The sequence below is a fragment of the Anabrus simplex genome, chromosome 3 (genome assembly GCF_040414725.1).
Source record: "Anabrus simplex isolate iqAnaSimp1 chromosome 3, ASM4041472v1, whole genome shotgun sequence".
Lineage (NCBI taxonomy): Eukaryota > Metazoa > Arthropoda > Insecta > Orthoptera > Tettigoniidae > Anabrus > Anabrus simplex.
The window spans coordinates 433,610,435-433,635,236 of record NC_090267.1 but is presented as its reverse complement, the minus strand read 5'-3'; the positions used below and the strand labels follow the sequence as shown (position 1 = coordinate 433,635,236).

General features: G+C 38.9%; 1 protein-coding gene across 1 annotated transcript in view; it reads left to right on the top strand.

Moving 5' to 3' along the window:
* egh (beta-1,4-mannosyltransferase egh) overlaps positions 1-19,077 on the top strand; it is a 383,934-nt gene extending 364,857 nt beyond the window's left edge. The window contains exon 3 of the mRNA XM_067143461.2: positions 11,753-19,077. Coding sequence (XP_066999562.1) covers positions 11,753-12,325 — 573 coding nt within the window. The 3' untranslated portion in view covers positions 12,326-19,077. The remainder of the gene's footprint in view (positions 1-11,752) is intronic.
* The last annotated feature ends 5,725 nt before the right edge of the window (positions 19,078-24,802 follow it).

Below are 24,802 nucleotides of genomic sequence, written 5' to 3'. Positions count from 1 at the left end.
AGTGGTTTATCGTGTTGACAAAGATTAGCACGTGATTATCTAGGAATGTGAAGTTATCGCTAATGACACACAAGTCACGCTTCAAGTTAGGCATGTGAACGAAGGCCAGACACCGAGCTCGATAGCTGCAGTCGCTTAAGTATGGCCGGTATCCAGTAATCGGGAGATAGTGGGTTCGAATCCCACTGTCGGCAGCCCTGCAGATGGTTTTCCGTGGTTTCCCATTTTCACACCAGGCAAATGCTGGGGCTGTACCTTAAGGCCGCGGCCGCTTCCTTCCTATTCCTTTCCTATCCCATCGTCGCCATAAGACCCATCTGGGTCGGTGCGATGTAAAACAAATAGCCAAAAAAAAAAAGACCAGGCAGGAGGGGAAATAACTACATTAAGATGTTCGAAAAATTTGAACCACCTTTGAAATCACACTCTTGTTCTTTTAACACCATATAAAAGGTAGACCTTGTGAGAAGAGTATACCTCTCGAGGTAAATTAACCATGGAGGAAAATCATGAAACATCTAAATAACCTTACCAAAAATATTGAGTCGTTTGGGCATTACGATATGGAAGTGGAAATCCAGTAACAAGTTTATTATAATGTTATTTACCGTATGGTAGCTGTATAAAAAAACATACATACATACATACATACATACATTATCATTATAGACTGTTATGCCTTTCAGCGTTCGGTCTGCAAGCCTCTGAGAATTTACTAAACGTCGCCACAATCCTCGATTTGCAACTAGTGTTGTGGCCTCATTTAGTTCTATACCTCTTATCTTTAAATCGTTAGAAACCGAGTCTAACCATCGTCGTCTTGGTCTCCCTCTACTTCTCCTACACTCCATAACAGTGTTCATTATTCTCCTAGGTAACCTATCCTCCTCCATTCGCATCACATGACCCCACCACCGAACCCGGTTTATGCGTACAGCTTCATCCATGGAGTTCATTCCTAAATTAGCCTTTATCTCCTCATTCCGAGTACCCTCCTGCCATTGTTCCCACCTGTTTGTACCAGCAATCATTCTTGCTACGTTCATGTCTGTTACTTCTATCTTATGAATAAGATATCCTGAGTCCACCCAGCTTTCGCTCCCGTAAAGCAAAGTTGGTCTGAAAACAGACCGATGTAAAGATAGTTTCGTCTGGGAGCTGACTTCCTTCTTACAGAATACTGCTGATCGCAACTGCGAGCTCACTGCATTAGCTTTACTACACCTTGATTCTATCTCACTTACTATATTACCATCCTGGGAGAACACACAACCTAAATACTTGAAATTATTGACCTGTTCTAGCTTTGTATCCACAATCTGACATTCAATTCTGTTGAATTTCTTACCTACTGACATCAATTTAGTCTTCGAAAGGCTAATTTTCATACCATACTCATTGCACCTATTTTCAAGTTCCAAGATATTAGACTGCAGGCTTTCGGCACAATCTGCCATTAAGACCAAGTCGTCAGCATAGGCCAAACTGCTTACTACATTTCCACCTAACTGAATCCCTCCCTGCCATTTTATACCTTTCAGCAGATGATCCATGTAAACTACGAACAGCAAAGGTGAAAGATTACAGCCTTGTCTAACTCCTGTAAGTACTCTGAACCAAGAACTCATTCTACCATCAATTCTCACTGAAGCCCAATTGTCAACATAAATGCTTTTGATTGATTTTAATAATCTACCTTTAATTCCATAGTCCCCCAGTATGGCGAACATCTTTTCCCTCGGTACCCTGTCATATGCTTTCTATAGATCTACAAAACATAAACACAACTGCCTATTCCTCTCGTAGCATTTTTCAATTACCTGGCGCATACTGAAAATCTGATCCTGACAGCCTCGCTGTGGTCTGAAACCACACTGGTTTTCATCCAACTTCCTCTCAACGACTGATCGCACCCTCCCTTCCAAGATGCCAGTGAATACTTTGCCTGGTATACTAATCAATGAGATACCTCGATAGTTGTTGCAATCCTTCCTGTTCCCTTGCTTATAGATAGGTGCAATTACTGCTTTTGTCCAATCTGAAGGTACCTTACCAACACTCCACGCTAGATTTACTACTCTATGAAGCCATTTCATCCCTGCCTTCCCACTATACTTCACCATTTCAGGTCTAATTTCATCTATTCCTGCTGCCTTATGACAATGGAGTTTATTTACTATCCTTTCCACTTCCTCAAGCATAATTTCACCATCATTTTCCTCCTCCCCATGAGCGTGGCTGTTTGCAACACCGCCATGATGATTTCCTTTTACATTGAGAAGATGTTCAAAATATTCCCTCCACCTCTCCAGTGATTCACTGGGATCTATTATGACTTCACCTGAATTACTCAAAACACTGTTCATTTCCTTTTTCCCTCCCTTCCTAAGATTCTTTATTACTGTCGCGATAGGTTTCCCTGCTGCTTGACCTAGCCTTTCCAGGTTATTACCAAAATCTTCCCATGACTTCTTTTTGGATTCAACCACTATTTGTTTCGCTCTGTTTCTTTCATCTACGTAAGAATCTCTGTCTGCCTCGGCCCTTGTTTGGAGCCATTTCTGATAAACCTTCTTTTTACGTTTACAGGCTGCTCTCACTTCATCATTCCACCAAGATGTTCGCCTTTTCCCATCTTTACACACAATTGTTCCTATGCATTCCCTTGCTGTTTCTACTACTGCATCCCTGTATGCCACCCATTCACTTTCTATATCTTGAACCTGCTTACTATCTACTGTTCGAAACTTCTCACTAATCATATCCATGTACTTCTGTCTAATTTCCTCATCCTGGAGCTTTTCTACCCTTATTCTTTTGCAGACAGATTTCACTTTCTCTACCCTAGGCCTAGAGATACTTAGTTCACTACAGATCAGATAGTGCTCTGTATCATCGAAAAATCCGCGAAAAACTCGTACAGTCCTAACAGATTTCCTGAATTCAAAGTCTGTTAAGATATAGTCTATTAAGGATCTGGTACCCCTAGCCTCCCATGTGTAGCGGTGAATAGCCTTATGCTTGAAGAATGTATTCTTAACAGCTAAACCCATACTAGCACAGAAGTCCAGCAAACGCTTCCCATTCCCATTAGCTTCCATATCTTCCCCACATTTACCAATCACCCTTTCGTATCCTTCAGTTCTATTCCCAACTCTCGCATTGAAATCGCCCATTAGCACTATTCTATCCTTGCTGTTGACCCTGACCACGATGTCACTCAATGCTTCATAAAACTTGTCAACTTCATCCTCATCTGCACCCTCACATGGTGATTACACGGACACAATTCTTGTCCTAATTCCTCCCACTGACAAATCTACCCACATCATTCACTCATTTACGTGTCTAACAGAAACTATGTTGCGTGCAATGGTATTTTTGATAAGGAGCCCTACCCCAGACTCTGCCCTTCCCTTTCTAACACCCGTCAAGTACACTTTATAATCTCCTATCTCTTCCTCGTTATCTCCCCTTACCCGAATATCACTTACTCCTAGCACATCCAGATGCATCCTCTTTGCTGACTCAGACAGTTCTACCTTCTTTCTTCCATAAGCCCCATTAATATTGATAGCTCCCCATCGAATTCCATTTCGTTCGCCAAGTTGTTTCCAAGGAGTCCCTCGCCTGTCAAATGGGAGTGGGACTCCATTACTCCCATAGGTCCGAGGCTTGCTTAAAGTGTTCTGAGCTCGGTAAATTCATGAAGGAGGATGCTACCCTACTTGCGCATAGTCCAAGTGAGGATCTCTCCTCTAACGGGTTATGGACCACCGGTGAATTGTATAGTCCTAGCCGCCTGAGCACAAGGAGGGCCACGACTCAGAATATATCCGAGATGCCCACTCCCATTCCATAGCAACTGGTATCCCGACTCTCAGGACCACTTACTAGGCCACTCAGCCGTTGCCCATGGTTCACGAACTAGGACGTGACTACAGTAACCCATAAAAAAAGCACAGAGAATATCAACATTTATACACAGATTGAAATGTCCAAAGCTGGTGCATTTCCCTCCAGAAAGTCAGATTAGTCAGCAGAATAGGCTCTTCTATCGCACTTTCCCACAATGTGTTCGATTGTTTCAGGAGAGGCACCCTGGAGGATTGGATCTTAACCATTTGAACAGAACTGCAGTGCAGATACCATGACCTCAACGGATCCTATTATTTTTGTAAGGATGAACCAAATTCCTCTTGTCAGACCAAAACCAGAGTGTGTACTGGTTTCTCCCTTCCATTAGGTTGAAATTACTTTCGTGTCGTGGGTGATTGACGGGTGACGAGATTTAAGTCTATTTATGTGCAGATGAGAAAAACTGGAAGAATGTACAAGTCACGAGTATTCTCTCCAACAGTACATGCCAGTGAGTTGATCTCGCTACACCTGAAATGGTCTTCATCGTTTTGTTGAGCTGCGTGTCCACACATTTGACGTCACAGCTGTTGAGTCAAACTTAAATCCTCATCCTTGTGGCTGTCTCGCATTGAGAATATTACTGAAATAGCGTATGGTTTTTAGTGCCGGGAGTGTCCGAGGACAAGTTCGGCTCGCCAGATGCACTTCTTTTGATTTGACTCCCGTAGGCGACCGGCGCGTCGTGATGAGCCAGCGAAATTGACCAATTATGGTTAAAATTCCCGACCCTGCCGGGAATCGAACCCGGGACCCCTGTGACCAATGGCCAGCATGCTAACCATTTAGCCATGGAGCCGGACAGAATATTACTGTGGCATAATCGTGAGGGTTCCTTACAGGATTCTGTACAGTAACTGAATTACTCTTATTATTTCAAAATTCCGTCATTATTGTGAGCAGCCTTGCGATTAATGGCAAACGCCAAATACCTGGTATCCTTTAGGGACTAATTTATGTGTCATCTTCACCATCATTTCATCCTCATTACGACGCGCAGGTTGCTTACGGGAGTCAAATCGAAAGACCTGAACCTGGCGAGTCGAACATGTCCTCGGACACTCCGGGCACTAAAAGCCATACGCCATTTCTTTCTTTTACTCATTTAAGTATGTTTCTTTAGTTTACTTGTATACTGGTTTGGTTTACTAATGTAATTAGGACAGTAAGCCCTGTAGTAGCTAATAAATAAATAAATAAATAAATAAATAAATAAATAAATATTACTGAGGCATAGAATCAGAGGTCTTGATTTTCGATATTGTTTTAATATAGAAACCATCGTTGAGTCATACGAGGAGTCCAGCTATGACATCCCTGATCATTAGGTCCTAACCATGAATAACTGAGAGAGTAGAAACTGCCTGTTTGCTTGTGTTATTGTGGGGCTGCTGTCATCTGTGTATTAGTAAATTTAGGGTTCAGTTAGTTACCCTGCGACTTGAAATAAGGTTATATAAATTTGCCTTTTTCTTGAAGTGGATAAAACCTCATAATAGCTGGTGATGTCAACGCGCAGACTCGAACCTCGGATCAGTGAGCTTTGCTGCTATCCCGTCCTATCTGTAGCACAAATTAATGCCCTGTCTTACGAAGGTGGGATGTTTCGAGTCAGTACTAGGATAACAGAGGCCTGTATTCTGTTTTGTTTTGTTTTTCTCTTATAGTCTCTCTTGGTAAACAAACCCCGTCATTTTTTCTGACTAATCGCTAGTTTTAATCTTCCTTCGCCTCCCTATGAGAGGAAAATGAAATGGCGTATGGCTTTTAGTGCCGGGAGTGTCCCGAGGACATGTTTGGCTCGCCAGGTGCAGGTCTGTTGATTTGACTCCCGTAGGCGACCTGCGCGTCGTGATGAGGATGACATGATGATGAAGACAACACACATACACCCAGCCCCGTGCCAGCGAAATTAACCAATGATGGTTAAAATTCCCGACCCTGCCGGGAATCGAACCTGTGACCAAAGGCCAGCACGCTAACCATTTAGCCATGGAGCCGGGCCCTATGAGAGGATTGGGTTAGGGGTTTGAATGCACTTTGAGTAACGTCTGCCTATCGTAAGACATTAGTGAAGATAAAATGATGCTGTTGTACAACACGAGAACAATCGTGCATATGTCGAATACTGACAAATAGAACTTTTAAACGCCTGTTACTTGTACCACAACGATGTTATCGCTAAATGCCGGGCTGACGAGGTTCGGAAGGTTAGAGCGCTGGCTTTCTTACCCCAAGTTGGCAGGTTCGATCCTGGCTCAGTCCGGTAGTATTTAAATAAATAGCCTTCTAAATCCTCTAAGGGCTATGTCCTCGTGCAGTGCAGGAACAATGCTCAGTTTAATTCATCAGGTGAGCAGGACCTGAGAAGTATTACTTTAAAAAAAATATAGGTTATTTCCTAGTTTGTTTCGTGACAACATATTACTGCACGTTGTACACTAGCGCAGTTTCACCTCCGAGTGGATGCAATTGTGTCTTTCAAGATCAATTCGCGAAAACGTATTAGTGCATTCTTGATCCTTGTACAGCTTTTCCGCACGGAGGGTTGAGATTCCTTCTTTGTGAAAGCGCACCCCTGCACATTTCGTTCTTTCATAGCATCTGCTCAGAAAGTTTGTGGAGGTGTTTTTTTAAGTTCTTGAGCTTCTCGCGTGGAAATTCTCTATTACATACTTTATACTTACGTTTCCTCTTTTCACTGCGTGTTCCGTGATGACTTATAAGATCTGCGAACGTCGTACTGTCTATTTGACACCTGTCTTGCTGCTTCCCTGATCAGAAGATCAACATCATGATTCCCTCTTCGTGGAGGCGTGCTGTTGTATCTTGTGTATTTCACTCTTGTCCTGAGGACTTTACACTTATGCCGTAGTATTTGAAGGTGCTCTAATACATAAATTTAACGGCACATAAAAAAATACTCCTGCTGGAAAAGTCCGGCACCTTAAAAGTCTACGTAAACAGTGATAGTAGGTAGTAAGAAGTAAATAATAATAATAATAATAATAATAATAATAATAATAATAATAATAATAATAATAATATGGCATCGCTATACATACCCTGACTATAGTTCACACACGTGTCATTTTCAACTCTTTGACAGGTCCTCCGTGATGTTTTGTCTGTTATCGTCTGCGTATATAAAGTAGAAATTAAGGTAATGATTCACAGGTGTTAAATGTTATACTCGATAATACAGATCGTGATGCTTTATATTAAAGGGCTTTTCGTTGTATTTAAGATTCGATAGCATGAAATTTGTGATACGAGGTTTATGCGATGATAAACTAAACTCTTTTTGGTTTCGTGAGAAGTGTGAACTACGAAGTATAACTGAATAAACGTTGAGGACATGTAGCATATAGAGCTGGACATGGGAGAGGAGTGCTGGGTGTCGTGATGGTCTGCTTCCTGAGTAGGCTCCGTAATCTAATTTCTTGATTGCATGATTAATGACATCCCAGTCATTGGCATTTAGCTTGGTCAAATTATTTCCTCCTGGCCCGGTTCCATGCCCTTTAGCCAGGCAGCTACAGTTTCGTAATTTTCTATGTATGAGTACTGCACTGTATATTACGAACTTGAACAAGTCGGTGATTCGAAATAATTGCACTTTTCCTTTAAAGAATGGTCCCGAATTGTGCGTCATAAATAAGTGTTCGTTGTGGTAGCCTTTAATATGAGTTACGAGGGATAAACACTCTTCACTAATCTTCGAGGTAAATAAACAGTAACATCCTTTAAAGAACTTCGGCTGCTGGATTGACCGCAAACTAAATCCGGACGTAAAAATCAGGACTAGCCCGCCAGTGCACGGGTCACAAAAAGTTACATGAGTAAACGGGTTGGGTCTCACAGACCCATCATCATATTTCTTTTTTATAGTATGCTAATATATTTTAATTTTCAGTATTCATTCCCTCCTATTCCGATAACATCATAAACACATTGCCGTCACAAAACCTTTGATGATTAACACTTACTTAACATTTTACAAAGCAATTCTCTAACCACTGCAAATTTACACACAATATTTTATTTGATCACAAAATTCAGAACTTATCAAGTCAAAATTTATGAAGTCGTCATAACCTAATCTTCACAATCCAGAATGTTCACTGGAACATTCAAATTTTAGCTTTACATTCACTGCACACAAATACGGAGGGTTCAAGATACATTTACTTTCTGCACAAACAGCACGAGTAGCGGGTCTTTTCTGACTTGCAGTATGCACGACGTCCTCTTTTATTTTCTGTATTTTCACGCCCTACTTCTGCCGTCAAGCCAGATATCCTTCTTGCAGTATCGCGAATGCTCTTAGGAAGATATCTTGAGACACCTCTTTCTCTTATTTGTTCTTCAGTTAGAAGAAACAAGAGTCTCTTCAAAAAAATTATTCTGTTCCTTGCGTCCGGAGAGTTAGTGTTGTTGGCTCTGAATATTAAATATTCGTTAAAGCCTGTAATATTCAGCAACGCATAGAAGACGACCATTCTCCAACTTATAGTGTTTCGAGCCGTCCTTTCGTCTACACAGCCTACACCACCCTTACCTGAATTATGGAATGTGACTATTACAGGCTTCCTCTTTCCTTCTATACTTTCCTCAGTTTTATCGTCGTTGAGCATCGACGAGAGGAAAACCACAGTAAATTTCATCATCTGATAATGGTTCCTCCAATAATGCGGCAACTCGTTCCATATCACGTGGATTGCTGACATCATAACACTCCTTTTTCTTAGACCTACGAAGAAACGAACTCATTAGCCTAGGTCAACCCATTTTCAGTCTCACCTCTGTACTTAAAACCCAAGGAACTAAGGTGAAAGAAGCCAGGCTAGCTAAACCACGAATTTGGACAAGACGCTAAGTAATAATCACCCTATAATCTTCTTTATGTACACGGTTAATATGGAAAGACTAAAATGCTGATGATAAAAAAAACTTACACGTCTGCACGGGTTGGGTCTCACAGGCCCACAGAGCACTTTAACTTACCACTGCTCACGTACTAAAGCAATCACTTCCATGTTCGTCTGCAGGAATACTACACCGGTGATAAAAGGAAGGTAGCAAAAGCCGGAAGTATGCAGCTATCACCGTCTATCAGAAAATGTTGGAAATACCAGCGCATGGGTCTCACAGACCCAACCCGTGCATTGGCGGGCTAGGGTTGAGGTATAGCAAGAAGCGAGAGGTGCGAGTGAAGCAGTTACGCGTTTGAAACCTACGAATGGGATTTGTTGCGTGCTATGTTTGGTTTATCGTCCTGTCTGGAGTAGAATTGTGGACTCGGAACGTTTTTGAGATGCGGTTCAAGAAGTCCTATGCAAGGTAGGATCAAAGCGAGAGCTGCTTTACAGCATCAAAATAAGTACAACCTCTTATCTTGTTGGTCACATTCCTAGGCATGAAAGATATAAATTGCATCCGCTTGGAAGGGAAGGTCGAGGAAAAGGCAGGAGAAGGATTTCTGGTTCTCTGATACAGCGAGTGGCCAAAAATCATGGGAAGACACCGAATATGATGTTAATAACAAGTTGCTCCTCCGCGAGCCCCTCAAAACGGCAGCAATACGGCGAGGCATCGACTCGGCAAGGTGTTGGAATCGCTCTGGAGGGATCTCGACCCACGCATCTTGCACTGTTACCCACAATTGGTCTTGTGCACAGTAGTTGGTGCGGGGTTCATGGAGCGTACACCAGCATCGACAGCATCCCATAAATGCTTGATCGGATTAAGATCGGGGGATCTGAAGGGCCAATCCATGGTCGTAATTCACTGGAATGCTCCTCCAACCACCTGCGTGCCACCACAGAGCGGTGACATGGCGCATTGTCCTGTTGAAACATGGCATCTTCATTAGGGTACTCTAGGGTCAGAACGGGATGCGGATGATCTGAAAGAACGTCCACATGGCGTGCACCTGTCAGCGCTCCCTATAGCCGGACAATGCGGCCTAATTGTGACCATGAGAACGCCGAACAGACTAGAACTGAGCCACCTCCCGCCTGGACACAACCTTGTTGACACGTAAGATCCATGACTTCATGGGGCATATGCCACACCCTGACGCGCCCATTAGCTCGATACAACTGGAACCGGGATTCATCGGACCAACCCACACGCCGCAACTGTTCCACGGTCCATTGCCGATGTTCGCGGGCCCATGCACGTCGTTGAGCTCTGTTTCGAGGCGTCAGCAAAGGGACGCGAGTTGGTCGTCGGCTGGTGAAGCCTATGCGGTGCGGTTGCCTCCTTACAGTCCTAGTAGAAATGTGTTCATGACTCCCAAAATTCAAGCGGGCGGTGATCTGACTCACAGTAGTCCGTCGAGCGCCCAGTATGGTTCTGCGGAGGCGACGTGATGTCCGTTCGTTAAACACCTGTGGTCTTCCCGTGCGGCGGTTTACGCGGGTGACAACATTCTCTCTGCGATATTGAAAATCCACGCCCGACACTGTTGACCGTGGAAATCCGAATTCGCGCGTAATCTCCGCAGTGCTATGACCCGTGCGCCGATGATAATCCCACGTTCAAAGTCTGTTAACTCGCGACGTGTTGCCATCTTCACGACACTGTTTTCTGTAACGGAACGCTCAGCTACTCCGCAGCTAGCCGCATCGCTCAAGGGTCATACACGGCACATTTTCAAATGGGACACCCTTTCCCGTGACTTTTGGCCACTCCATGTATACTGCAGTACAGCGGACAAGTCTACAACAATGTATAGAAACAGCTCAAGCCAGAAATGTAATTGCCGAAATGATCCCCAACCTTCGTTAAGGAGACGGCATTGTTTGTGATACCTATTGTGTATTTGCAAATCTGTAGTAAAAGCATTGGACTTGTATGGGTGTGGAAGACCCGTGAAGAATATTGTTCTGGCATGCTAATGTCAGTGTACAGGCTCCACCAATTTTGCTTTTGAGCCAGACAATGTCATTAAAGAATAGGTTCTATTAGAACTATATCAGTTTCAAACATTAGAAACTTGATAGTACCTATATTTATCTATAAAATCGAAATGAACATTTTTATTGTGGGGTCCACCAATGGCGAGCAGCACTGTCGTGGAGATATTAAGGAAATGAACCAATGGTGGTGGTTGGTTTCATAAGCTGCAAAACCATATGGTCATTAGCACCTATTGATTATGAAAATGAAGACGACTATCAACATTATTAGGAGGAAAACGTGAAGGAACAATCACTCGAAGAATGAATGAAAAATTAGTCATAAGAAGGGGGAGGGCATTGAAAGTTTGGGCCTCGATTTCCTAACAGAGCCAAGCCTAAGAAAACAAAGTGATATATGTCCTATAATGTCCAAACATTTACACTGACTGACTATGTGAGGTGTGCTCTGTCTCTTCTGCTGCCACTCATTGCACCACTGGTGCAATACAGGTTCATAACAGCTAGTGTACTATAAAATTGAACATGAACGAGGGAATTGAGAAATGTACCAAGTACTTTAAATAAAGAGAGGAACATTAAAAAAGAAATATGCTACAAGAATAGTGAGGTCAGATTCTTCCAGTATCTACCCATTGGCTTTTGTGTGTTAAATTATGTATCTTATTATTATTCTTTTAAAAGTAATTTACTCTTCATATTGACACATAACCAAACAGAGATGGCAATTTAACAACATTAGACTCAAAGTTTCTTCATAACTTACCTCCTAAAGTGTAATGCTTTTCATTCATATTCACAGTTAATTTGATGTTATTTACCTGACCATGTTTAGTTTTATTACTTGATCTAGCTTTCTTATGCCCCTGCAGTCCTTTCTAACATGATTCTATTTCTTTAAATTTCAGGTTGGAGCAGAAAGACAAGTGTCTTTTGATAATGGTCCAGATGGTTCTGTAGCAGAGGACTGTTTCTTTGCCATGCGAGCCTTCAAGGAAGGTTATTCCTTCAACTTTGTGGAGGGTGAGATGTGGGAGAAGTCTCCTTTCTCACTCTGGGACTTTGTTCAACAACGGAAGCGATGGTTGCAGGGTATTTTGCTGGTAGTCCACTCGCCTGCCATCCCACTGCACATCAAGTGGTTGCTTGCCATCTCGTGTTACTCTTGGGTTACTATGCCTCTGTCTACCTCCAATGTAGTGCTTGCTGCACTCTGCCCCATTCCATGTCCACCGCTGATGGACTTTGTCTGCGCCTTCATTGGTGCTGTGAATATCTACATGTATGTGTTTGGTGTGGTGAAGTCTTTCTCGCTGTACCGATTTGGTATGCTACGTTTCTTCATGTGCATCTGTGGTGCTTTATCTACGATCCCTTTCAACATTCTTATAGAAAACATGGCCGTTATCTGGGGACTCTTTGGCCACAAACACCGGTTTTATGTTGTGAATAAAGAAATAAGACCACCAGTCATTGTTTAGAGATGTGAAAACAAACTATTTTTGTTATCATTTTAAAAATCAGTGCTGCATATTTGTTGGCGGCTGTCTTACAGAAGTGTGCAATTACCAGATTACTTGGTATCGTTGTAAGCGAATAATTATGTTATTTTTGAGCTGCAGGCACTGCTGGATACATGGTGTTGTGTCCAAGGGATCAAATAGCCACCTATCTGCTGGTCATAGCAGCAAGAGACCATGCTTCCTTTCCAGAGTGGCTGAAGGGAATCCATCCACAGTTAAGAGGTTAGGGGTGTGGACTCGTTAGAATACTAAAGTAAACATCCAGTTATAATTTCAATCACATGAAGGCCAATTTCAATGGGTTTTTAATTTTTATTGTTTATTATCACTCATACAACCCCTGAGATCTGATGGCTAGTATTTACACTCCATAAAAAGACCAAACTAATGTTAATTACCATGAAAGAACAATATATTTATATATTGTACACTGTACATAATTATTTCATTAAGTAACCAGAGTTGTGAGTATGTATTATTCACATCATGATTTGTTTTGATGTTTTAGTAGGGCTTTTCCTGGGTTTCTTTCTTGGTAATGTTAACCTGCTATAAGTGCATTGTTATGGCTGAGAGACCATTGAACAAAAGTAAAATATTCTAATTATTTCACCCACCCCTATCCTACAAATGTAATGTTATAGCCTACTTGTTATACTAGTATTATAATTTCATTTTGATTTATACATTTTTTGTCATAAACATCACATTTATTTGCTAGGCTTTTTATTCCTTTTGTGATCTTGTTTTTTATGCCTCATATTGAGGCCAGTGCTGTTCAAGTCACATCTTCCTAGTGTGCAGGTAGACGTGGTGGCAGCTAGTGAGTAAAGCACAGAAAAATGTTATAATGGGGGTCAGTCCATCCTTCAGTTGCATCATTATCTCCCATCTCATTTCCTTTTATTGTATGAACCCTGGAAGAAAATTTGTTTTTGATAACTAGTCATTTGACCAAGTTGAATATCTGTAATTAAAGTTACTTGTAATTTCATAATTGTTGTATTTTGAAACACTTTTGCAGCCATACCTGTTATTTGAACTTTGAAATATCAAAAGCTATGGAGACTTTCTGTTAATGGATGAGGTGATGATCAGACAGACAAGAAATGTCCAATATGGTTGCCATAGGAGTCATACTGTTATATATACTTAAATCCTAGATTAAGTACAAATACTTAATGCAGTACACTTCCAAAGTATGAACAAGGACATTTTTGTATTTGTTTTAAATTTGTATAAGTGATTAAGATTGATTTTCATTCATGAATATGCAATGATAAGCATCACATGGTGAGAACTGGGGCCAGTATGTTTTGGAAATACACTTTTCTGATACTGTTTATACACACTCGTTGTGTTTAGTTTGCAATTAAATCATTTGATACTTTAGAGTTACTCCTTATTATGGAAACCTATGCTGTTAATTGAAGGTGTTTTTTCGTATCATCTCCATTAGTTGTTCAAATACGCATGTATTGTTCTAGTAATTAATATTAAGAACTTCCAAGAATGGTATTGGTGTAGTAAGCAGTTAATCATTTTTGGTGATTTGTTGATGTACAAGTATTTTATATTGGCTACAGTTGAATTAAATGGTGAATACTGACTTGAATTTTAGAATAAAAGGGTACAGAGCTCTTACTAACAGGGGAATGTTTTGGGTTAGATCAGACTGATTGCAGTGAAACGAAGTAGCATGATCGAGACATCAGAACATCGCTACATGCCTGCCATTGTTACATTGGCTGCCCAGAGCATGATAAAATTAGTTATTCTGAACAGGAATCCAGATTGTGCTTATGAAATTGTATTAATAGCATGCATGTTTATATAGATGACCAAGATTTTATCCTACATAATATTTTAGCTACCAGGCGAGTTGGCCATGCAGTTAGGGGTGCGCAGCTGTGAGCTTGCATCCGGGAGATAGTGGGTTCGAATCCCACTGTCGGCAGCCTGAAAATGGTTTTCCGTGGTTCCCCATTTTCACACTGGGCAAATGCTCGGGCTGTACCTTAATTAAGGCCACGGCCGCTTCCTTCCAACTCCTAGTCCTTTCCTATCCCACGTCGCCATAAGACCTATCTATGTCAGTGCGACGTAAAGCCACTAGCAAAAGAAAAAAAATAGCTTCCATTATAAACAATACAAGTATTAAAATCATAATATTTTGATATAATCATATACTATACGTGTTAGCATATTGGGTTTGTGAAATTCTCTTTGTGTTGTCAGCTGTATAAAGTGATTTATGTAACTGTAAAATAGAACTGTCAGTATATTTCTGATGTGCAAACAGTCATTCTACGTTGTCATGAGCTAACCACTTTGTGTCACCCAGCTATTTTTCTGCAATAACCACTGCCATTGATTTTAGGAAAAAAAAAAAAAAAAGAAAGGTAATTACTATTAAATTTAAGATATGTTAATTGATCATTCACCCGAGATTCATTGAATTCTGTTTGATCTAACCAAAACAGCTCCCTTATAAGAAAGGCTGTTGGGGGTTGAAGAAGTGAATGTCAAGAGAGGCAAACAGAGAAGAATGATGAGAATGTAGAGTAAGAGGAGAGAAAAATACCCAGATCCAGACCCAGGACTTCCCACAGGACACTGTGTAACGTATAAAGTACTCTATATAGAAACCACCACAGGAATAATTTCCAACTAGAAATATCTTGTTAAAATGTGATTGTACTAACGAGTGATGGTGGTGGTTGCGGTCATGGTGGTGGCAGCAGTAGCAACAACCACTCAGCTATAAAATAGTTTGATTTCCATTTACCACAGCATATGAACTGTGAAATAATAGTTTGTCACACATTCCACTGTTACTTCTTAATTGTAAAATTAATGTATAGTTGCCCTAGATTAGATACATGTCCTTACATTGGGTCAACTGTGCAGTTATACTGTTATAAATGGAAAGTTTTGAAAAACCACATACTAATTTAGAAGGAGAACAGCTGGAGATAAAATTTTGTGAAAATAGAACTTGAATGCACAAAAACCATTGTAGTTTAAAACTTTCTGTATGAATTGCATGAAATAACATCATGCTTCAAAAATGTTTTTGGATGAAATTTATAATGAATGCTCCCTAAACATGTGGTCATAATTGAAAATATCTTATACATCATAAAACTACGTCTTTGCTACTGAGAAAGCTGATTGCCAGCCTTGGATAGAACAAAGTTCTTAATCTCATATTATAAGCTTTCTTGAAGATAGAGGCACAACGTATTACAATGACTGAAATAAACATCATTTTGAAAAGTCTCAAACTGAAATTCATAGAGAGAAAAAGTAAGTCTGCCACCACTTGGTTTTAGGTTGTACTGGAATTGATGGTGAGTATATGAACATTAATGGTAATATCCATACTGGATCACCATTCAGAAATATTTCATTTGTTAATATTATTGAACTACACCTGATATCACCCCATCATGTTTATATTATCTATTTATTCAAGAGACTGAGTTGTTGCTTGATATATTTTTTTAATGTTATGGAAACAAATATGTAATGTTTCTTTGATATACTATACTCCCGAGCAGTATACGTAATGTAGATAATTCTTGGGCTTGAGCTTTTCATCCTGAAGTCTGAAAAGTGTAGTACTTGAATGAAAACACTCCTGCCGTAATTTGTAGTATTTAACTCATTTTAGGTCACATTAAATAACACTGTTCGTATATATCTAAGGTGGTGAAATATGACTTAAGTTTAAAGCCTACTCCTATTTCTGATAAGAAGAATGAAGAAACTAGGACCATTTAAGAAATGTACAAATCTACAAAGTAACAATTACTGATTTCCCCAGATATAACCTTAATAAACACCAGTTTTAAAAATGTATATTCAGGGCATAATCTCACTTGCATATTACCAGGAAGGGCTTTACACTGGCAATGGGGAGTACATCAGATATGAATTTAAGTTCTCTCCTCCAAGATGTGTATCTCAGTGAAGAAATCTATGAATGTAAAATTTATTTCTGAACTGGATGGAAATAACATATTTTCCAGAAACATAAAAGTTGTTTTATCTTAAACTGTTTGGACTTTTCAAATTGTGTAACATTATTTTATTCTGTGTAGTTGTTATTTTGTTTTCTTGAAACAGAGACCCAGTAAAAATTTATTTTAGTAAGAAATTGACACTTTCTTTAGAGTGTAATGTCAGAAGCTAAAACTTTGACCTTGATGATGATGATTAATTGTTGTTTAAAGGGGCCTAATGTCTAGGTCATCAGCCCTTTGACCTTGATAAGTTGTATATTCTACTGGGTACTTAATGCTCCTGATCTGTAATCTGTATCATTAAAAAACATTTTCTTACTTGATGGTAAGAATGAATTAATTTGCTTCTATATTTCATGATGCATTGCATATGGTATCTGTGAGTTATGCTTAGGTCTGTCATCAATTTTGTCTGACACCTTGGTGCCTCAGAAAAATTGTGAAAATAGTTAGTGGGACATAAAACCAGTAACATTATTTGTTTTTTTCCTTTTTCTCCTTCAGTTTGTAATCCACATTGAATTTACCCTTCAGCAGCAAAATGAAAGCTGCTGAACTAATTTTAACATAGATAAAATTACTCTATTCCATCAAGTATATTTTGAATTATCTAATATAGATCTCCTTGAATTATGTACTTTACTTAGCAACAAAAATAAACCAAAGAAAAATCATTATGAAGAACATATTGTGAAAAGAGAAAGTTATACATTTTTACATTTGGTTTAATATTCTACATGTAGTTAATAAATTAATAAAAATGTCATCTTAGTTCTTTGGCTGTGTGCATTACCATGTAACTTTTCTATTGAAATACACAAGCATACTCCTTCATCAATCATTTTTCCCATCATACTTTACTTCCAAGCTATCACTGTTATTCAGGTGTGGGTGGAGAGTTGTTCTTTTCTATTGTTTAAACATGTGTTTATTATGTTGCAGTTATTATGACTTCATAGCTTTTTCTTGTACATGTATTTCTGTACAAAGCACTAATTTTTTGTTGGGTAATAGATAATTGCTAGAATCCATTTCCAGGTATTTTCTGATAGTGTTACTCTACGTCTAATGGAGCATGAGGAAGGTGAATGGTTTGATCATCTTACTACATGTTTTGCAGTGATCTTACCCATTCATGAGACATTATTGTCAGTACTTATGAGGCTTGGAATACTTTCCTCTAACATTATAAACCACTTCTCTCTTATTTTGTCTGTAGTATTATATTCTAAAATATGTCTCATGTCTCAAGAATCAAACGCGCTGTATTTATAATTTTGTGTGGTCATGAGTTGATTTTTAGAAATGAATATATTTTGCAATATTCCTTAATTATTTTTGCCATTATTATTATTATTATTATTATTATTATTATTATTATTATTATTATTATTATTATTATTATTATTATTATTATTATTATTATTATATGTAGTCATTAGTGTTAACTTGTTCCTCTCTTTATTATCTAGAAGTAAAGATGGTATGCCATTAGAATTATTGGTATGCAAGAATACCAAACTATTAATGTTTCTGAGCTAAGCTTTGCATTGTAAATGAACTGTAAGTAAAAGGGTTATAATTCTATATTATCTTAGTTATAGCTGTTGCATAAATAGATCCTCTACTATGGGATTTATTTTCTAGTAGTTCGTAATGTGCTGTGGCATATCATGGAAATTTAATTTATTGATACCCTAGAAATCATTTGTCATATGCTTGGCTGTAACAGTGCAATGTTACTTAGTATTCACACTTCATCATGAGTCTGGCTAGAAATCAGGGTTGCCAGGTTTTTTCTGAATGAATAGGGACTTACTTCTGAATGACATTTTGAAACCTAGATAATACTTATAGATAATGTTAGGCATTAACTTTCTCAAAATTTCTGAAAATATCAAATAATACACATGACTCAGTCACAACTGATAAACAATTTTAAAATGAAATAATGCATTACATCCTACTGTACGCATATTTTCTGCTCGCTTTTCAAACTTCTCAGCAGTTTAGTACTTACTCCTATGGTGAGAAAATGATGAAGCTCTAGGCATATAAATGAGTAGTTTGCCTTCACCATCAATTCAGATTCTAATGTTATCTTTGGTAAGCTGTTATCTCTGATTATTGACTACCTACGGACTGGAGTAGGGTGGAATGAACAGCACTACAGAATTCAGGGAAGTACCACATTGTGAGCACTGTTTTCATATCATCTTCAGTTATGCTGCCTTTACAATACAGCCTTTTTATTTAAAACTTCATGTTCTTCTAATGGACAGTCAAAACTACAGTAAAATGTCTACTTTGGGGTAATCATGATTTTTGCCAATCCTGACTGACTTAAGTTATGAGTTGGGTTTTCACCAGGAACATTGGGAGAATCCTGATTAAATCAGGATACCTGGCAACCCTTTTAGAAATAACAGTTAAACACGGAACACCGAAGAATTTCTAATCATTATTTCCTGTACTTAATATATTGAAAGAAATATTGTACTGTACCAAAATGTATTATCACTCAACTGGTAATTAAAGAGCTGATTTTTTTTTTCATGAATATGGTGAAAACTGCAAATAAATCCAGTATGATGCACCACCTATTCTATATTTTATTGTTATGTTTTCATACATGTATTTTCCGATCCTATGAAATAAATTACTTTATCTAGGAAAGTGTTATTACAATTCTTATGTCTGAATTATTGGTTTAGCCTACACTTCTTAAAAATGATAATTATGATTTTTATGATACAGTGAAATCTTTCATTTACAGACAGAGCAATGTGGCTCCATTTGGAAGGGTACCTTTGTTTATGTAAATTTTAGTTCTTGCAATACTGCAGTATGCAAGACACACTTAAAATAAAACAGTATGTATTTTGTTTTATCTATATTCAGTTTTGAAACCTTGACTTAGGTTCCACAGAAAATAAAATATAATATTTATGGAAAACTATATGTTGTATTCACCTTGCCAATATACAGTATTTTATAATGAATTTTCCTTTTTTTTTAAAATCACCCAGAGCTTTTGTAGAATAAATTCTGTAAGAACTATTTTTACCTTCAGAATAGCCTGCATTAATTGAAGAGCTTCAGCATCTCTGTGACCAAGAGCAAATGTTTTCAATTACTCTACTGACTGGTAAGTAGATTTACAATTTGTTGTCAAATTTGATAAACAGAAGTGTCATCTTTTCTCTCTTTCCTCTTGACTCTCGCTACATTTATCAGTAGGGCTAGAATCAGGATTTTGTTGAAAGTTTATCATTTCTTCCTGGTAACACAGAAACATAGTTGTTTTAGTATTAACGTGTTTTATGATAAATTTATTCACTTATTTATTTATTATTGTGTGAGAAGTGAGAAACATTACATTTAAGCGATATACATTTATACATAATATACTTTGAAAAAACCACACACAAACTATACTGTGTGGTTGCAGGATTAGACTGTAGATGATCAAAACCTGGCCACTTCAAGAGCATTTGGTGTCGCCTTGCGCAAGTCTGCTCTTCTCCACAGTCACAGAAACTGGAATCTACACTTCTTCAGGTTTTGACCTGCATCTTGTGACACCTAATTGCAGTCAGATAAGTGACTTCCAAGTTGCCCAATCTGCTGTCTGACTAGGAGAGAAATGATTGTAAGACATATTTGTTAGGGATCCCCCCCCCCCCTTTTTCTCTCTCTCTCTCTCTCTCTCTCTTAAGAACTTTTTTTTCATATTTTTGTTCTGGGGGCATTTTAATTGAATTTTGCCCAGGAAATCCCCATTAATGCCATTAATTTTCTACATTTTATACACATTTAATATTTCCATTTTAACTTCCATTCCAATGTAATGGACAAGTCCACTCACCCCTCCAATAAAGATTTGCAGTATATGCCCCATATCCAAGGTTCTATGTGGAGAACAGTTCTCACCCAAGGCAGGAGATAATATTGATTTTGTGATGAGCGATATTGCATATTTTAAGTAAATACCGCTATTGTTTCATTGGAGGTGTAAAGGATATTTCTCTGTGTATAAGGCTGTACAAGATGAAAATAAATAAGTCCAAAACAAAAGTAATGGAGTGCAGTCGAACGAAGGCAGGTGATGTAGGGAATATTAGACTAGGAAACGAAGTCTTAAAGGAAGTAGATGAATATTGTTACTTGGGTAGTAAAATAACCAACGATGACAGAAGTAAGGAGGACATAAAATGCAGACTAGCACAAGCAAGGAAGAGCTTTCTTAAGAAAAGAAATTTGCTCACTTCAAACATTGATATCGGAATTAGAAAGATGTTTTTGAAGACTTTTGTGTGGAGCGTGGCATTGTATGGAAGTGAAACATGGACGATAACTAGCTCAGAAAGAAAGAGAATAGAAGCTTTTGAAATGTGGTGTTACAGAAGAATGCTGAAGGTGAGATGGATAGATCGAATCACGAATGAAGAGATACTGAATCGAATTGGTGAGAGGAGATCGATTTGGCTAAATTTGACGAGAAGAAGAGATAGAATGATAGGACACATCTTAAGACACCCAGGACTTGTTCAGTTGGTTTTTGAAGGAAGTGTAGGTGGCAAGAACGGTAGGGGTAGACCAAGGTATGAATATGACAAACAGATTAGAGCAGATGTAGGATGCAATAGCTACGTAGAAATGAAAAGGTTAGCACAGGATAGGGTAGCATGGAGAGCTGCATCAAACCAGTCTATGGACTGATGACTCAAACAACAACAACAAGGCTGTCTTATATGACAATCATCAGAGTTTCAGTTTTGAAAACTTACTGTACATAAAGTGTTTCTGGTATTTTGTAATTCAGTAAGTGACAATGAAAGGTAACAACTAACTAGAAGTAATTGCTAGAAACTACATCAGTTAAAATAATCTTTGTGCAACTACTTAGATAAAATTGATGTAAAATATAATAAACTAGCTGACTACCTGGCGTAGCCCGGTTGGTTTAGGATGTTTACTTTTAAGATTAGTATCACCAGTTAGTTATGTTAAAATGAATTTTTATAGAATTCCTTTCTGGGATATGGATTTTTACCATCTATTATATCATTTTAGAGTTATTTAGATGTGTTTGAATTCAAGTTTTAAATGATTTCATTTTTGAGTAAAATTTTATTCTTGTGGAAGCTAGAATTGATTGGGAAGTATTTGATCCTTTCAAAAGATGAAATGTCATTTGGCTTTTAGTGCTGGGATATCTCAGAACGGGTCATGATGATGATGAAATGATGATGAAGACAACACATACACCCAGCCCCTGGGCCATTGAAATTAACCAATTAATGTTAAAATCCCCAACCCGGCCGGAAATCGAACCCGGGACCCTCTGAACCGAAGGCCAGTACGCTGACCGTTCAGCCAACGGGTCGGACTTCAAAAAGATGATAAGTGATAACTTCATGTATTTATCAGTAACGGTATAGATATGATCTACACGATTTCAACTGGCATTGAGACTCTCACCAATCAGCCTTGAGACCCCAAACGCAGTGGATTCATCACTAATCTCGGTCATTTTATACTATTCACTACAAAACCCCTTTCATTGTACCGTCCCAATGGAGGCTGAACGTCGATATTCAGGGAGTCACAACAATGAATTCGACATTAATATCGGTTATTTTCTATTATTTCTAAATTTTCGACGGTTATTTTTAAATTCTTTTTCACCCCTTCTCAACCTCCATACCAAAGGCGGTGAAGTATGGCTTATCCATCCAGAGTGTCACAGTTCAACTCAGTGAACTCGTAAACATTAATATCAGTCATTTTCGTTTATTTTTATATTTCACCACCTCCACGAGGAGTGCTACTGGTGTTTTACCCAATAGTATTTTTTTCAGATAGTAAGTCATATGTGTACCAATTTTGTATGAGGGCTATGTTGGAAAAAACATACACAGAACGACGCCCGGAGTATCAATATTCTTCTCACTACTCCACACAATTTTCGATTATTTTTACATCTCAGCCCTTCCCACCCCACCCCTAGCGTGCTAGGTCTACCATACCTCCTCGCAGTTTCTCTCATGATAGTAAATCATAACTGTACCAAGTTTGGCTGAAATATCTCCTGTAGTCCAGAAAACTATGGATTCAACACTAATATCGGTCGTTTTTAGTTATAATTATATTTTGCCCCCTTCCCTAGGGCTTCTAGGGGTGTCTTGCCCCTGCAGTATTTTTTACAGATAGTGTGAATTTATTAAATTTAGTATTGTACCAAGTTTAGTTGACACCTATACTGGAACATGCATACAAACACCCAAAATCTCGGTCATTTTGCACATTTTCTTTTCTTCACCCCTTCTCACAACCCTGCTTACTGGGGCTCAACTTGGACGTAAACAACATCCGGAGTGTCGCTATTCATTTCAGCCATCCCGAAAAGTATGGATTCGACACTATTTTCGATTAATTTTATGTCTCACTCACAACCTCCCCCGAACAGTCGCTGAACTCACTTCAATAGGGAACACTACAAAATTCTTATCTCTTAATGCTGAACATGGACTTTTAAAAATCCAGAGTGTCACTATACATCTCAGCGACACCGAAAACTATAGATTCGTCACTATTTCCGATTATATATCTCATTACCCCTCGCCCCCCACCCCAAAGGGTGATGAACTTTGAATTTGAAAAATTCCGGAGTGCCACTATTCCTCTCGGCGACCCCGAAAACTATGGATTCGACTTACATTTTCTATTACTATAATTATTATATCTCACTCCCGCCTCGTCCCCCCCCCACTAAGGGTGCTGAATATGAACTTCAAAAAATCCGGAGTGTCACTATTCATCTCAGCGACCCCGAAAACTATGGATTCGATACTATTTCCGATTATTTTTATATCTCGCTCTCCCTTTGTCCCTCACCCCAAAGGGTGATGAACTTGGACTTTAAAAAATTCGGAGCGTCACTATACATTTCAGCGACCCCGAAAATTGTGGATTTGGCACTTTTACCGATTATTTTTATATCTCATTACCCCTCGCCTCCCCTACTCCGAAGGGTGATGAACTTGAACTTTCAAAAATTCCGGAGTGTCACTATTCATCTCAGTGACCCCGAAACTATGGATTTGACTTCTATTTTCTATTATTAATATGTTTATATCTCACTCCCCCTCATTCCCCCACCCCGCTAAGGGTGCTGAATATGGACTTTTAAAAATCTCGAGTATCACAATTCATCTCAGCGACCCCTTAAACTATGGATTCGACACTATTTCCGATTATTTTTATATATCATTCCCCCCTCGTCCCTACCCCCACAAAGGGTGATGAACATGGACTTCAACTAATTCCGGAGAATCACTATTCATCTCAGCCATCCTGAAAATTATGGTTTCGTCTCTATTTTCTCTTCTTCTTATTATTATTTCTCACTCCCCCTTGCTCCCGCCCCGAAGGGGACTGAAATTGGACTTTAAAATCCGGAGTGTCACTATTTATCTCAGGGACCCCGAAAACTATGAATTCAACACTATTTTCGATTATTTTTTAACTCGTCCCCCAAGGCCCCCTTTTAAGGGTGCTTGTGGTGTCTTTCCCCCACGAGGTTTTTTATTCCCGATACTAAGTCATAAGTGTACCAAGTTTGGTTGAAATCGCTCGAGTGATATAAGAGGAGATACAATACATACGTACCCACCTATAGACCTGTAGATTACATAGACTCGCATTTGCTCGTTGGGAACCTCCAGTTGCTCTTCGTTAGGAGGGGGGTGATAACTCTTGTCATTCCATTGTTGATATTCTATATTTTTAAAAGTTTCTTAAATATTTTACACGTCTAATACACAGCTACATTCTTCAAAATGGGCAGACCTATCACTGTTGGCACTATGACATGAAAGTACATCTCGATCACGGCATGTTGGATTGCTATTTCAAAATAATAGGCATAAGAATGCACCTCCTATCAAGAAAGGTACTTTGTAAGTCAATGCGGCGTGTTTTCATCCTCCTATATACAGCAAATATTATCCTCATCACGACGCGCAGGTCGCCTATGGGAGTCAAATCACAAGACCTGCACGTGGCGAACCGAACATGTCCTCGGGCACTCCCGGCACTAAAAACCACCCGCCATTTCATTTAGCGGACTATCATGGTATAGCGTAAGCTGCTGTCGCCTAGCGACAATGTGTCCATCAAGTCGATCCAATCTTGGAGCGACTTTGCAATCTAATAAAATTACATAAAATTACTCATAATAATAAGGCTACCTTACCAATTTCGTTCAAACCACTTCATAATCCCTTTCAGATGTAATAAGAACAAATTGTGAAAATTTCAGCGAAATCAGTCCAGTAGTTTTTGAGTCTATTAACGTCAAATATACCAACATCCAATTTTGTATATATACAGTAGATAATGT